General features: G+C 43.0%; 1 protein-coding gene across 6 annotated transcripts in view; it reads right to left on the bottom strand.

Moving 5' to 3' along the window:
• Ubfd1 (ubiquitin family domain containing 1) overlaps positions 1-16,955 on the bottom strand; it is a 44,319-nt gene extending 27,364 nt beyond the window's left edge. The window contains exons 1-8 of one of the 6 annotated variants that reach the window (XM_005007535.4): positions 16,769-16,955; positions 16,247-16,582; positions 15,018-15,226; positions 11,793-11,858; positions 11,549-11,654; positions 10,208-10,278; positions 7,355-7,437; positions 746-4,606 (exon numbers count right to left, since the gene is read on the bottom strand). In XM_005007535.4, coding sequence (XP_005007592.1) covers positions 7,357-7,437; positions 10,208-10,278; positions 11,549-11,654; positions 11,793-11,858; positions 15,018-15,226; positions 16,247-16,582; positions 16,769-16,793 — 894 coding nt within the window. In that variant the 5' untranslated portion in view covers positions 16,794-16,955 and the 3' untranslated portion in view covers positions 746-4,606; positions 7,355-7,356. Of the gene's footprint in view, positions 1-745; positions 4,607-5,389; positions 6,973-7,354; positions 7,438-10,207; positions 10,279-11,548; positions 11,655-11,792; positions 11,859-15,017; positions 15,227-16,246; positions 16,583-16,768 lie in introns of those variants that run through there. The other 5 variants (XM_005007536.4, XM_063226674.1, XM_005007539.4 and 2 more) reach the window with 5 other exon arrangements.
• Positions 16,956-16,960: the final 5 nt, after the last annotated feature.

The following is a 16,960-nucleotide window of genomic DNA, read 5'->3' as shown; positions in this document are numbered from 1 at the left end:
GCATAATCCACCCCGTCCTTTCCCATGTAGCAGCCAGAGCCTGGAGAGGGTAGCAGTGTTGCTTCAAGATCATGTTATAGAAAAACGGGAAAAAGAGCCACCTCTCCCCCTGCCAGGATGGGGAAACGAGACTAGAACCTTCAGGAACATTTAAAAAATATGGAAATGAAGAGGAAGATTCTAATGGAAGTGGTCCTGGGTCTAAACCAGTTTGGACAAACTGTTTCAGTCACCAAAGATTCCATTCTTTTCCTATTTTTGGTAAAAATCTCCCTCCCTCCACCTAGGTTTTTGTAGCATGTAGCTGGAGCTCCATTCCCATGTTTTATTAAACATGTCCTTGAAAGCTAAAAGGTCAGTGAATACATGAGGAGGAAGGGCAGGGAGGCAGCTTCCTCTCCGACATGTGGAGGCCAGAGGACACAGAAGAGAGCTGTCCTGGCAGAGAGTGGCTAACTGCAAGGTGATCATTTTGCCATCTAGAGTAACTAAAATCTTTTTATCAACTGTTTCATAGAGCACAAAATCAAATATAATTAAAGCCAAATAAAAAACCAAAGCTGCGGGGCTAGGGATATAGCTTGGCACCACAGTGCCTGCCTGACAACTCTGAGTTTATGAGTTCGATTCCTGATACAAAAAAAAAAAAAAGCTGGCAAAAGATGGCTTTGGACACAGTTGCAAATATTGGTCACTTCCCAGCATGAATGAGACGCATGAAGAAACAGAAGGAAAAGAGACGCAATTAATTATCAAACTTTAATTGATAGACTAATCTTACAGAATGAACAATAAAGACAGCTAGTCAAGGTTACACTTTTAAAAAAAATCCAGCAGCGCAAATCTAATAGACTAATACGTTCTTCTCCTCCCAAACAGGCGATTTGATTTAAAAACAAACCAGAACAGAGCATACACCACAAGGAAACATGATACTTACATATATTTGTCAAATAACTGCAGAATCTTTAGGAAAAAAAAGGTTCTTAGAAAGTTAGAAAGCAGTAAAACCACCCAGCCTGGCAGGTAGATCTACCAGATGTTCTGCATGTCATAGGGCTCCTGACCACCCAATACTTCAGATAGGCTGCTAGACCCTATTACAAAGGAAACAGATGCCATCCTAACTGCAGATTACTTTGCCTTAAGACAAAAAGGGACTATCCTTTTCCAAGACATCAGGCATGAACAGAAGCAAGGAGCAGGAGAAAGGTCTCCCTCAGCAAATGTGTGGGAAACAAGCCTGCCCTTGCATGGCCTGCCTCCTGGCACACTGAATCTATCCTCTTACCTTTCTCAGTTCCTGGCAGAGAAAGGGTGGGCCAGATGCAAGAGCACACACAGCTCCTCCAGGCACATGGTTAAATGATATGAGGAAAACAAGTCCCTTCTGGGTGAAATATGGCAACTTCTCTGAGGAGTGGCAAAGTTAATCTCTTTGGCCCTTATAAGGTAAAGCAGCAACTAAGAAGCCTGTTGAGGGTCTCATTTGGGCCCCTATTCTGTCCACAAGATTATAAGAAAGTGCATCCTTAGCTCACTTAAACTTCATTTAAAAAGAGCAGACACTATTTGCAAAAGGCCCATCATGGATTAAAATACTTCATACCAAAGAGTTCCAGCAACTCACAAACCTAAATTCTCTGACCTGACTCATGAAAAGGGTGCTGAGAGGACCTGGCTCAGCAGGGATTAATTATGTTGTCACATTATTCTGCCAAGTCACCTCAGGGAAGGAAATAAGGGAAAGATGTCTGTGAGTGAATCCCTGCAGGAGGATCACCAGTACTAACTGTAGATGGGAAAGAAGCCCATCATGAGGCGGCTCTGGAGAAATAATACCCAGGCTAACCTCAGCGTGGGCAAGTTACTTCCATTCCTCACTTCTGGTAACACTGCCTGTCGAGAGGCCCTATGGGGGAGGCAGCTCTTCCTTTATCTCCCTGCATGCCCCCTGTCACAGGTAGGGGAAGTTCTGGTTCCCTTTTCACAGACAGTGACAGAACTGTACAGAAATAATCCTGAGGAAAAAAATAAACCCTATGATGCTACCTAAAGGGAAGAGTATTTCAATTTGCTTACACAGATTTAGTCAGTAAACTCCAAACAGTAAGAAATATATAAAGAGACTGACTGCCCACAGGATGTAATGACAAAATAGTGAATACTGCTGTGACTACTGTGATCCAGACATGGCTCTTAGAACATTTCTGCCATGGGCTTCTGGTGCTGTGTGCTTCTGCTGTCCCAAGAGCTTCCAGCAAGGCCTTCCATGTGGCCAGAGTCAGGAGCCAGAGCTCAAGACTGGGACAGCAGATTCAATGAGCTCTTTAAAGCAATATTCAAACAGCTCCATACGAAAAGATGACATTTACATTATTATTTATATATAGTATATTGAAGTAAGGAAAAAAGCACCATTTTACTGAAAATTAAAAAGGCTCACACAGGCTTTGGTCCTCTTGCAATGACACCAGCCTGAGTGACAAGCAGTTTGGCCCTTGGGCAGCAGGGAAAGGATGGTACACACACTCACTAAGAGGAAGGGAGAGCAGAGGGTGGTAGGAGCCACACAGGGAGCAAGTGAGGCTGACGAGAGGGGCTTCAGAGCTAATCTAGGGACAGAAACACCAGCTTTTAGAGACCAAAAGTGGGTGTTGGCACTGCTAGACAAGTCTTTAGGACAAGAACACTGGCAAACAAAAAGGGCAAAATTCAGTTGCTGTCTGATCAGTTCCTCTGTAGACCTGTCAACCACAGGAGGCTGGGATAAGTAGCCAAGATACACTCTTTTCCCCAAGAACTGCAGGTCATCAAGAACAAAAAAGCACAATGACCGCTCTTTTTTTTTAAGAGATGAAAACAGTTTCTTGGATGCTGTACTTCATTTACATACTCATGCCCCCCAAAAAGCAAAGAGTAGATTTTCTTGCCCAGATGCATAACTTGGCATTGACTACACCACAAAAAGCAAGAGTCTGTCTATATGGACTGGATTCCTGAACTACAGCTTAGAAGGGAAGGGCATAGAATATTGTCATTAACTGGCTCACAGGGAATAGTCATCTTAGGTAAAAACATGCTAATACGTTTCACAGAATGAGAGGGGTAACAGCTTAGAATCCAAAGTGTCAAGGTGGGAAGATTTCTTGCCAAACCTTACTATAAGAGCCTGCAACCACTGAGAGGAGAATTGCAAAGACAGCAGCAGAGAAACAGCAAACAGCACAAAGGGTATCATCCACTAAGAGACTGTCCCTTATTTCAGAGTCAATTAAGTCATAAGGAGACGGCAGAAGTTCACATGTACAAAGAACACAAGGGCCAAAACCAGAAGATGAGCTTATCATGAAAGCAATTTATCCCACTTCTTTTGTTCAAATGCCATTGGCCAACCTACTAGATCAGATGTCTTTTTACTGACAAAGGCAGCACCTCTGAACCTGGGATAAAGGACACTTAAACTTAATGCATGAGCGGAAGGACCAAATGGAGAAGCAGAATTGAAATAATCATTGGACTGCTTAAGAACTTCTTGAAAACTTTCAAAGAAAAGAGGTCTCTACATCTAGGATTATATGGCTGTAACAATTATCTTCTACCTGGCTCTTCCTTAGAGCTGGGGCTTTGGAGCAGCCTGGCTCTTGAAGCCATGCTTAGTGAGGGCTGCCGATGGCCACCAAACCAGTAATGGAACTCCTCAGAAGCTAGGGTCCAAAGGGCAAGACACGTAGACAGGAGTCACTTGTGAGATTCTCTGCTGCTCCACAAACACCACGGCAAGGTAAGAGCTCCCTGACCAAGACCTCACAGCTCTTCCTCTCCCCCGTGCATTCCCAAGCAGCAGCAGCACGGTGGAAGGGAGCCCAGGAAAGGAGGCGTGGATGAGGTACCAAAAGAGGAACTGATATCTTTGGGTTTTTAAAATAAAACTCAAACCTAGGGGAAACGAGAAAATTAAAAAGGGAGAGAATTAAATCTGAATCAATGGACAAGAAAATATGGCTTACTAAAACCCTCATTTTGCATACAATTTTACATCAAGAAAGAAAAAAACCACTCCAACTTAGCACAACGCAGTCCAAATGTTTGCAACCAAAGATTTATGAAAATATTTCGGTTGAAATCATTTTAAAAGCAAAAAACAAAGCTTTTGATGATTCCGTTCTCAACATTAATTGGCAGATCTACTCTCAAACAGACTGTAGAGTATTCCACACAACATGTTCGGAATTCAGATTTATTCATTTCCACGGTACTAACTTAAAAATGGTATGAAGCTGACTGCAAGAAAGGGAACTGGTGATTTTAAGTTAAAATTAAGCTAATGGTGAAAGTACATCACCTCTGGCTTCAGTCACCACATCGCCTCAGACTGAATAGAGATTGTTTTTGTGAACAAAGTTCCAGAACTCTGAAATCCAGGATGCTGCAGGCCTCTCCCGCAATGTCCTTCACTTTGGGTCAGTCTCCTGGGCCAGAGGTGAAAGTGCTTTCAAAAATACTGCCATTTGCCCAGCACAGTGTCTTTGATTGCATCCACATATTGAGTTGGAACCCAGTACACCCAGTAGTAAGAGGCTTCCGTGGGGCCCAACTGAAACGCCTGGAAGGGAAAAAGGAAAACCAAGCGGTACTTCAGAGGTGGGATGACCAAACAGCAGAACACAAACATGGGGGAGGGGTAGGAAGTCAATTCATTAAAAAGAAAAAATTAAAAATTTTTTGTGCATATGGGGTGCATTCTCTTTAAAACTTAAAAAAAAAAAGGTTCAGCACAGGCAATCTCAATGCAGCAACTCTCAAAACTTGAGTGCACATCAGAACCACGTGGAAATAGAGCCTGCATACTTCAGCAGTGGTCTGATTAGGAAGGAGGTGGGCTGGGGCCTAAGAAGCTTCCACCAAGCTCCTAAGGACTGCAGCATTGCCCACCTGAGGACTGCTTTGAGAACCACTGGCCTAGAAAACCTGTCACACATGTGTAAGGAAACAAGTCCTCAAAGCAGCACTGTCCAAAATGACAAAATCCTATCAACAACCTACATATCCATCAGTAAGAGGACGAGTAATTCAAAATGATATGGCGTGACTCAAAGTAGTATGGCACATTCATAAAAACACTACAGTACTTTGACAAAAGGTATGAAAAGGTAGATCCTCATGGATCTAGAGGTTAATATAACACATCACAATGTGGAACCAAAAAAAGCAAGTTGCAGAAAGGTACATACCATGACACCGTTTAGGAAAACTGAAAAAACAGAACAGTATCTGATCTTGTTTGTGGATATGTAAATAGATAAAAGCATAAACAGATGGGAAGAATATACATGAGGAACTGTGATAATGGGAGCAGGGGAGGGGAAAACAATGGGGACATCATCACTGTTGGTAAATTATATTTTTTTATTTAAAAAAGATTCAAAGCAAGTTACAAAGTATTTATGACTGTCATTTCTCGGTGATGGATATATGGGTCATGTTCTCTGTCCTGTGTTTTTCAGAATATAGCTCTAAAAATGAAAGGACACAGCCACATTTTTCTAACTGTGAACTGTTCACAATTAATCTAGCTAGACAAATGGCATCTACAAAAAGAGGAAAGTAAATACTTCCATTAGAACAAAGGTAAAAATACTATTTATAGTGGTTAGAAAAAAGGGAGCCACTGGAACCATTCTCTGGCAGAAATGACTCCAGAGAGAAATGAACATTCGAACTAAATGCTAAGTCCTTACCCATGCATACTAGCTCTTAAGAAATGCCCAGGTTGCTCCACTTAATTTGCATATCCCTATCATCAGGCTGCCTCAAAACTAGGGCTGCAAACCCTACATGATTAAACTGTTCACACAAATGTTAAAAAAAAAAAAAAAAAAAAAGTAAGGGGCCCAACTAACAATATTTTAGTTCTTTTTTTTTTTTTGGTGGGGTGGGGGTGTGGGGGGAGTAACCAGGAACTGAACTCAGGACCTCACGCTTGCCAGGCAGGCGATGTGCCACTGAGCTGTACTCCCAGTCCAACAATATTAAAATCCAACTTTATGCTAAAAGAGAAAAAAATAACAAGCCAAACAGAGCTGTCTGCAATCTTGTTTTAAAATTTACATAAAGATTAGAGGCAGAAAGGACTACCTGGGAGGACCAATGGCATTCTCATCATTGCCAGGAAGGAAGTCCAGAAGCCTACCATTTTAAAATGGATTTGGGAGAAAAATAAATAAATAAATAAATAAAGAAGCCTACCATTTGGGGATCTCAATCCCAATCAAGGCCTTCCTTTAGCCTCAGAAGCTGACACACTGACAGGGCTGGAAGCCCATCACATTTTGATCTTTCTTACAACAAGGGGATCTTCTGACATACTCTTCCATTGTGGGCTTTGCAACATCCATGTAAAGGTCACACCACTACTCTGTTCCTTGGGATGGGATTGACACAGCTGCATTGCTAATGACAAGATACAGAAAAACCTGCCTCTTCAGAGGGAGCAAGGCAGATGGCACCAGCCCCACAAAACTGTTTTTTCAGGTCAAGCATAACATTTTTTGAGTTTAATTACTTAAGAGTTTAGGTAGCTAAACTTCATTTTAAAGTGCTCTCCAAAAAGTGCTGGAAAAAAGAGAGCTTTACCTAAGTTACTCATTTTTTTATTGTATCGCTGAACTTCTAGCTTTGTTCTACATGGACTTTCAGAGTGCTTCCAAGGATGTTGTCCTGGGAAAGTGCAGTCTACTCTCTGCAGAGCAAAGCTCCATGCAGAACAGATGCACCTGAGACCTTGTCCTCTCCACAGGTCCCCAGCCATGTGACAGGCACAGCATGGGACAAGTAGGGCACCTGCAGAAGAGACTGCCTGATGTCTTCATAATGCCAAGGCTTGGGGGAAGGGTCTCTCTTTCTATTACCAATGACAAAATAAAAGATGAAAATCCATGAGCCATTCTTCCTCTTTATAATTTTCCTGGTCTAAAAACAAGTAAGAGAGGTGTAAGAAACATTTTTAAAGAAGGTAAAAAGAAAACAATCCCTTTAAACTGAAGGCGGGGCAAGGGGAATTGTTGCAAAACAACACAGAATAGGGTTATGAATTAAATTCTACACTGATGAAGAAAACATGAGGGTTTAAGATACTTCCTCCTACCCCTTTTTGAGACTGGGTCTTGCTATGGAGCCTAGGCTAGTCTTGAATTTGCAGTCCTCCTGCCTCAGCTTCCCAAGTGCTAGGATTACAGGGATGCACCACCATACCCACTGCCTCAATTAGAAAAGCTCAATTTCAAATCCATCCCCCACGAAGTTAACAGAAGCAGAGGCCTAGTTGGGGACAAGGCTAACCTGGAGTACTCACCATCATGTGGTAGTCCTCATGTCCTTCAATAGGTTCACTGACCACATTTTTAATGGAGCCCATGGGCAATTTCTCAGTCCGTTCTAGATTGAGAAGGATGACAGTGGTTATTCAAAAAGTCTTCCTGTTCTAACTCCTCTGCCTCAGCAGTCCCTCCCTCATCATGGCTGAGGGATCTATAATAAACAGCTGACTGGCATAGCCCTCTAAAGAACATGGGACACCATCTTCTGATGGATGCTCCCAAATCCCTGCTTGGGAACTTTAGAAGTGAATATGAATTGGCAATAATATAATAAAGGTCTCAGAGAACAGAAAGATCTTTCCTAAAATGAGGGGTTTTTTTTTTTTTTTTTTGTATGTGTATGTCTGTAAGTATGTTTTCCTGACACTAGTTTTTTACAGTCTGATGATTAGTAACAACCCAAGAAACTCCTTTACACCCTCACTGCCCAAGCCCAGGTATGGTCTTGGACACCTAGAACAGGAGAGTTAAGAGCCCACAAAGAAAAATGCAACAGTCTTTGCCTGTAGCTCCCACAAGGACACAATGCGTGGGCTTTAAGGCTGCTTCCTTTACACCATGATCCTGTCACCATCTCCCTCTTCCCCTCACCCTGTGTACTAACACATTTTACAAGGTTCTTCCAAACACTTATAACCTCATGTAACTGACACTGGAGATATCACTAATCACAAGGGGCCAGAACACATATTGCAGCAAGTTTAAGGATATTGGGTAAGAAGGAGAAGGCAGTGCAGGGTGCTTGGAAATGAGACTGCTGAGCATGAGCCAACTGCAGAACTGGTGTGAAGGCAGGGATGGGGGGCGCCTGCACCACAGGAAATCACTCCCAGAAGCAGCAAACACCTGAGATGCAGGCAGGCATTTCTCTGCAAACAGTTAAACCAAAATGAAAGACTCATTACAGCCTCTGCAGAAAGGAAAATCCGAAAATGTAGGATGTGAAAATAGGTAAACTGCCTAACAGTCTTGGAATTTACGGACCGGGGTTCTAGTCTAGCTATTTACTTAAGACGCTGACCCTAAGTTCTGAAAAAGTGGCAATCTGGAAGAAGGAACTTAAAGGTACTCATTCAGGTTTATACTTTTTGTGGCTCTCAGCAGTGTCTACAGACAGGACAAGATCAACAGCTGTCTTCAAAACTGAAATTTTTGCACAAGGTGAGGTGGCACTTGCCTATAATCTCAGCACCAGCAAGCAAGAGGATCACCATGAGTCCGAGGTGACTTGGTCTATACAGTGAGTTCAAGGCCAGCCTGGACTTCACAGTAAGACCCTGTCTCAAAAAGCCAACACAAAGGGCTGGGGATTTAGCTGGTATAAGCTCCTGCCTGGCAAGTGGGAGTTGTGAGTTCAATCCCCGGTCCCACACACACACAAAAAGCCAAAACAAAACACCCTGAATCATTAAAAACTCCTAGCTTAAAATGTCTAGAGATTTCACATAAAGGTACAGATTTCTGGTTTCTCTTGAAAACTCCAGAAGACTGGACATTGCTGGGTCTATACCCCAGAGTGACAGCAATCTGGAACTCAAGTGCACCTGTTTTGCATGGAGCTTTGCTGTGCAGAGAGCTTTAACTATGCTACTAGGGACAGAGTTCCAGGAAGCTGCAGGTTCTTTTGGCTGCATTCCTGAGACTGTTGCTAAGTGTCTTCTAATACAAGGCAGCAGAAAGAGCTTTAGCTTGGGAGAAGTATTCCTGGGGGGTCACTTACACCATGAAGCAAGGTGGCTGCCAAGATGGCTGTTCTACAACTTCTAACCAGTAGAAATATAAAGCCAGTGCTAGCAGCCAACTCCCAGAACAAGCTGTCCTTCTCCAAGTACTTCTGACACTTGGATGACTTGAAACCTGGGCACGTGAGAAGAGCACCCGTCCCTTGGGCAGCTGAGGGACAGTGAAAAGTGCTCTGGGTGGGACTGAAAAGCTCAGCCCTGGTCAAGCCTAAAAGGAATGAGAAGTCTTAAGCTATGCAAGGAAGAAGGCTCTTAGGGCCTGAGAAATCCAATGCACCAAGCTACTTTTAGAGCTCTGCCCTCATGCGTAAGTGCAAGGTAGCTGCTTCCAAAAGATGAAATGAAACCTGTAATGTGGAGATAGGCAATCCTCATTAGGTCAGTGCCTACAATTATTGTTTCCTATTTAACTTCATAACAAAAATACTCCCTAAAGACCTTATGAGCATGTAGATATTCGGGCTCCCCCCAGAACTCCTGCCTGCACCCATCCTTCTGGGCATCATCCTTGTGCATCAACCTTGGCAACCGCTTTCAGCTGGGCTGCCTGCAGTAAAAGGAAAATGCTAGCAAGAGGCAGGAAATCTGTGTGCTTCAGCAAGTGAAGGCAATGATGGAGAACTAAGCAAGATCACTTGTAAAGCCAATAGAGGCAGGGCAGCTAATGACAAAAGGAATGGGGGAACAGGCCCTACAGAAAAGAATTATTTGGCAAATGGTTCAAAGGCCCTGGGAAAAACTGGGGAAATTTTTAAAAATTTGCACAACTTGCAATAACCATGCAGGTGGAGTTGAATGTAAAATGAAGAACATAGCCAATTATCACGAAACAGTTAGAGGACTCAAGTGCTTTTGGCACTTCAATCTAGTCACTTTAAGAACTAGCATAGTGTTGGAAACAAGAAATTCGGTGTTTTAAAATTTTCATGCTTTAGTTAAAAATCTCATTCCCCACCACCCTTGCCCCAAGTTTCATTTTCTGTCAAACTGTAGTCCCATTTTAAGAGGAGTCATACTAAATGGGTGTCCCTGAAGTCAATTAGCCTCATGATGATGAAATCCCCTATACTTCTCTTTAGCATTTACCTCGAACACTGAATACCTACAGTGCTGGCCAGAAACAGGTGAATTAGGCATGTTCGGTTCCCTCCAGGAATCTAACAGGGGGACAGACAAGTCAGAGAGTAATGAGTGCTCTGGGGATACAAAGGGAGTGCTCTAGGAACAGAAGCAGCAGCAGTTCATTTGGAGGGTGAGGGAGCTATCAGGGAAGGCTTCATTAGGAGAGGGCACTGAAGGAAGGCTTTGGAAGATTTTATTAATGAGGAATGGGAAGAAGGCATTCCAGGTAAGGACACAGCTTGAGCAAAGACATGAAGCTGTGCAAAGCATTGGCTGGCAAGTTCAGGGGTGATGCAGCTGAATACACAGGGCACAACAGGGTAAACCGAGCAGGCAACAGTGTAAACTGGGGCCCATTATTGAGAACCCAAAATACTGTGTTTAAGTATTTGAACTTGGCCTTAATGAGCCAAAGGTTTTGGAGCTTAGAACCACTGAAAAGCAGCAGTATGGAAAATGAATACGATAGAGGAAGACACAGGGCAAAGTTGATATGCTTTTAACACATCACCTTTGGAAGACACTAGTAGCCTTAACTGGCATAATAAAGTGTTAAAGCACACAGAAAATTCTGAAATGTAACCAACAAGATTTTGTAACCATCTAGAGGGAAGGGAGAGGAGGATGGTCAGAGGCATTTCCCAGCAAACAGCAAGTTGATCCAGACACTATGCACAGGTGGTGGTAATGGGACATGCAGCCAAGTAGGGAGGGAAGGGCAGCAATTAGGAAATGTCACCTAGCACGCGGTCAAAATGACCCAGAGGGGACACACAGGTGACAAAAATGAGTGAAGCCGACTACGTGAAACAGAGCGCCATGGGCACTACAGCATGGCCCACTGGAAACGACTCAGCTCTAGTTCCTTGATGCCATGTGAAAACTCAGGCCCTATATGACCAGATTTTTAATTTTTTTTTTTTTCAAGAGAAGCCAAACCAAAAAAAAAAAAAATTTAAAAATCAGATTGAAATCTCCTCATTTTTGTAAATTGTGTAAAAACACATAAAACCCTTGCCTAGGGACCAGATCTGACCCTCTGACCACATATTTGGGACCTCTGATCTTGTACACAATTGAAGAGTAAATATCCTGATGGATTGGCCCTGAAATCACACTGAAAATAATAAGGGGGAAAAGGTCCAAACGAGAGGCAAGCATCTAAATGCAGATTCAAAAGGCAAAAGCACACAGCATAGTGAAGAGAGAGAGGTTTCCAGATGAGGAGATTCGCACTCAGAAGTGAGTGCTGCTGGGTGCCAGAGACAGGCAGCAAGCCAAGATGAGGATGGTGAGACAGCATACCTTTAGTGCCAATCCACAGCTGGTCTTGTTCTAGCTTAAAGGTGAGTCTCACTTTTCCTCCAGACTTATTGTACATGCCAGACAAAGGTACCGCTGGCAGGCGCTCCTAGAGGTACAATACCATGGTAAGAGATGAAGAGATATTTGAGTGAAAAACAGAAGGGTCAGATTAAAATCACAATTACAGGAATCTCAGAATGTGGGACAAATTCCTTTTCAGATGCTCACAAAGAATTCAACTTACCTGGACACCCTTAACAGAAGGCATCACATCTTCAGGTTTTCCTTTATCCAACACTTTCCTGTGTTGCTATAAATCAGAAGAGAGTATAAGAAACAGCTACATTTCAGGCATACTGCAATCTCTTTGAAGAAAGCCTTCAGGTTCTGGGTCTAAAGTTCTTAATGTCCTCAAAGTATGTGTCCCTGACACTGCAGATCAGTATTGTCTTGCTCAAGTTTGTGTGATGATGAAATGTGCTTCCTAATGTCAGACATTATGCTTGTGCTGGGACTACTCTGCACTTGAAATGTAAGTAGTCAGATTATGGAGCTGAATTCTTAATTTTACTTAATTTTTAATCATCCAGATATAGGTACTATATTAAAGTTTGAGAGCTAATAGAATTTCTAGATTGCTAATTCAAACACTTTACTCTGCTCCCACCCAAGTCACCACTGACAGAATTAAACATCAAACAAAAGAGAGCTACAAAAGATGCTGTTCTCCTGGAAAGTAGTAAATGACAATAACATTTGTCAACTTAAAACTCCCAAAGAGAGCTACAAGATTTTGGTAAATCAGCCTAAATGCCTAGAAAGGACATTTCTTTAAACAAATGCAGACCTAGTCCATCACAGAAGTCTTCCCACTGTTCCAAGAAAACCTGTGCAACCACATTTTCAAACAAAAATCATGATGAGTGCTCTATACTCTGACATTAAGAAGTCCTTTAACCCTGTTCCCATTGCCATCCCCATGCCAAGGACTGAGGCAACTCATTAAGGGTTCCACCAAGGCCCCTTAAAACAGCTCTCTTCCCTGGCCTAAATCCCTGAGTCTCCTCCTCCTCTCCCCTCATCTATGGCTTTATAGGTTCACTAATTTCTTGGTAAAATTGGAACTATGGAACAATACATACGTAGAAGTTAAAAATCTAGTCTAGTGGGGATGGGCTCAGTGGCATAAGCACCTGCCTTGTAAGTGTGTGGTCATGAGTTTGATACCCAGTACTGATAAAAAAAAAAAAAAATCTAGTCTAACTTAAGCAACAGAAGAGGCCCGAGGCAGCACAACCCCTAGCTAGTGAGCAAGGCAGAATCATCTAGTAGAAGTAAATTCAATATTGCCAGACTACTAACAAAAGGATTACCCTACATATATCAGCCTGTTTCCTGAACAAGTCAATAATTCAAGAGACTGGAATCTCATTCCTCATAAAAACTGGCATCCCTAGAGCAAAACAGCTGAGGTTGGAAACAACTTGAGTCTGAACTTTCAAGTATCTTTTGAAGGTTTTCCCCCACTCTGTAGATAAAAGTTCTAAGCCTGTAAAGCTATCATTAGTAACTCAAAACCTGTATTTACAAAGCAAGCTATGCTCTAAGGGTATGACTAGTGCCACTACTTCACTTCCATCTATTTCACACATACAAGGGAAAAAAGGAACTCAATACATTACAAGATAATGTGAACCAGTAGTTGCAGGAGAGCGAAACTGTTCAAATAAACAGCTTTTACGTGTTAACATACATTTATAATCCCTTATCTAAAACTCTGTAGACAGGGGCTAGGGAGTATAGCTCAGGAACAGAGGATGTGCTTAGCATGTATGAGGCCCTAAGTTTGATTCTCTGCATCAAAATAAAAAACACAATGGAAAACCTAGTGGACAAGGGCTGGAAATGGATCTTAGTGGTACAGTGTTTATTTAGCATTGTAAGACTCTCAGTTAAAATTCCCCAGCACTACCAAACAAACGAACAAAAACCCCCTTAAGAATACTGTTTTAGACTTAAGCATTTCAGAGGTTCTGTAAAAGCAACATAGTTTTAAAGTAAGCATATCACATAAACTAGGCGTGTAAGCACATGGCTGTAATTTTAGCACTCTGGGAGACTAAGGCAGAAAAATTAAATTGCAGCTCATGACACGCAATTTGACAACTCAGTAAAACCTTGTCTCAAAAAAAAAAAAAAAAAAAAAAAACCATTAAGAGCTGGGGATGCAGCTCAGTAGCAAGGCCTAGAGTTCAAAGTTCAAACCCCACACACACACCCTCAATACAGGTTAGGACAAAAACTTATTACCAAAAATGCTGATGTATATATAGCAACATTTCGAGTGTTCATACTAATTCTGGCCAGACTGTGCCGTGAAACTTCTGATCTACTCCGCTAGGACACAGGTTAAATTGAGAACATGTTTTCCTGGTGCAGTAGCTAATTAACAACAAGTGGGATTCAATGGCAGTAACAAGACAGATGACGGCTGTTCCAATTAGTAAACACTTTTAGATGGGCATAGTGGCACATCTATAATCCCAGCAGCACAACGGAAGTTTGAAGCAAGAGGATAGCAAGTTTGAGTTAAGCCTGAACAACTAGTAAGTTTTTTCTCAAAATTTAAAAAAAAAGTTTCAAAGGACAACAGATGTAGCTCACTGCAAACACTGTGTTTGATCCCCAGTACCACAGTAAACAAGCAAACAAGTAAATAAAATTAAAAAGTAATACAACTTAATCCAAGACAAAACTGGTTTTACCTAATATGAGCAATGGAGAAATTATGAAAAATCCGGCCCATATTTCACAGATGAGGACAAAAAACCTGTTGTCTTCCTATTCAAGCTTCATTTGGCTTCCTGAAGTGATTTTAGAGAAACTTCTAAAATTTGTTGATTTCCATGCCTATACATAATTGGAGTCTGGCATGGTGGCACATGCCTGTAATCCCAGCACTCAGGAGGCTGAGGCAGGAAGATTGCTTCAAGTTCAAGGCCTGGCCTGCCTGGACTACAAAGTGAGTCCAAGGTTAGCCTGAACTACAGAGTGAGACCCTGTTTCAAAAAGAAAAACAAAACAAAAAACTGTAATTGGGCTTTTTTGACTTGGAGGAAGCCACAAACCAAAAAAACATACACATTTATATGTAAAATGGGAGATTAATCTAGTAGGACTGACAGAGAAACTCACATCTGACTCCTTTTACCATCTGGTCTGAAACTCCTTTTACAAAAGCCTCGTTCTAAAGTAGGTAAACTTGAGACACACTGACCCGCCAGAGGACATAAAGTTGCAAATTTCAGGTAGTTGTCACCTCCACTCTGCCGCACTCAACAGCTGCCATAAATTTCCATCATGGGCCCTGTCCAAAAAGGAACTTATTCTAGGGAAAATGTAACCAACCAAGGCTAGAGAAGACAAAGTTTCAAATTTCTCAGAAGTAACAAGTATAAGATAGACTCACTTTCTGCCGGCAGAGAGGCTCTTTCTTGTTCTCTTCAGCCTTTGCATCCTGTTGCGAAGCATCTTTGGGTGTGTTTACTGCTAAAACATCATTTATCGTGGAGCCAACCACCATGATCTTGGCCCCACTGGTCACTTTTATTTCCCTCAACGTCTTATCTTCAGGGACAAGCCCCTTATACATGACCTTTTGCATGGCAGGTGGGAGTCCTTGGGAAAAAGTAAAGAGCACAGAGTTAATGAAAGGCACAAACGCGTACCAACCATAGCCCTTAAGTAAACAGCACAAGGAAGCTTGGGATGGTGGTGCATTCTTGTCATCACTGCACTTGGGAAACTGAGGCAGGAGGATCACTGTGAGTTCAAGGTCAGTCTCAACTACATAGTACGACTTTATCTCAAAAAAAAAAAAATAGGAAAAAAGGATTGAGAGTAACAGAGCAGGAAGTAAATATCTGTTAGTTTTGCAAACAGGCAATTCACAATATCTAAGCCTTCATTTCCCAAACTTCTTTATGATAGGGACGATAGTTGGTCTTTAAGTATACATGTTTTATGGATTATGACACAGTAAAAATGTAGGGTATATAGTGCATCACATTGTACTAAACTGAGTAATAGTTCAGTGAATATTGGAATACCTCCCAAGTTGTTCATTAGTCATCTAATCACTCAAATGGTGAGAATTCACAGAGGTGAGGAATAAAAGCCAGTAAGGACAAGATTACTGTTCTTATGACTTTACAGGCTACATGGAGAAACTTTTAAAAAATTGTTTCAAGTGGCAAAGCATAACATAATATGAACAAACATGAATAATTTTAAGGGTCAGTGAGACAGTCAATGGTAGTGTTTCTTAACTTCCCTCATGAAAATTACCTAAAATATTTTCTAAGAATAGGTTCACGACTTCATTCCAGATCCACTGAATCAGAATCTTCAGGGGAATCGCCTAGAACTGTAAATGTAACAAGTGTTTCAGGTGTTTTTACTAATGAACTTAGAACAGCACTAGTTTGAAGCTTGCATTCTAAATACCCGGGCTTGAATCTCACAGTCACAAGATGTGATTTTAGGTCTCCTTTTCCCATTTGATTAACAACAGACGTTTAAGAACTAACTTCCGGAGACTGCAGAGGGTTGAGAGAAGAGAAAAGTCCAGAACAGCGAAAGCACAAGAGACTAGAAGGAGGTGAGGTGGAAGAGGCTAGCTGTCAGCGCCGAGATTACCTGTAATGGAGTGAATCTTCTGTTTCAGCTCGGAACCTGTGCTGTCCAGAGGAACCTTCACGTCGTGCTTGGTCTTGTTCCAGATGATCTTCAGGTCCACCAGCTCCAGCTCTCTGCCCGCACCGCCGCCTGCGTCCTCGCCGTTGCTGACCGAGGCCTGGGCCGCGGAGTCCCCAGGGGGCTGGGCAGGGGCAGGCTGCAGGTTGTCTCGCGCGTCGCAGTAGTCCTCGGGAGCCGCCCCCGCCGCCGCTTCGGCCTCTACGCAGTTGAGCTGCCGCGCGGGCGCCTCGGTGACTACCGTCTCGGCCTCGGTGTCCATGCCAGACTCCTCCATGCCTGCAAAGTGGGTTATAGAGTAGGCGCTCGCCAAAGGCTGGGCCTGGGACCGGACTTGGCTCTGGCACCGCCAAACCGCGGCTCCCGGGCCACGCTACTCCCTCCCGGCATAGGCCGCATTGCCGCCTCGCGAAGCGCCTGCAACCTCGGCCCTGGTTTGGCTCCCGCCACCCGCTTCGCACTCACCATCCGGGGCCCCGGCAGCCGCCATGATGATTGTGTACAACACCCACCGCTCACGCAGAGGCCGCCGGGAAGAAGCGAACCGACTGAGATTGGCCCCCGCAGCAGCCCCTAATCTTGCACAGGCTGGCCGGAAACAGGTGGAGGTTTCTATGGAGACCCGCCTCCTCCGCTTCCCCGGCCCGGCCCCTGCCA

This window comes from Cavia porcellus, unplaced genomic scaffold, assembly GCF_034190915.1.
Source record: "Cavia porcellus strain 051 isolate PalLab524CR breed Dunkin Hartley unplaced genomic scaffold, mCavPor4.1 scaffold_16, whole genome shotgun sequence".
Taxonomy (NCBI): Eukaryota; Metazoa; Chordata; class Mammalia; order Rodentia; family Caviidae; genus Cavia; species Cavia porcellus.
Note: the sequence above shows the minus strand (reverse complement) of the source record. Positions and strands in the feature narration are given on the sequence as shown.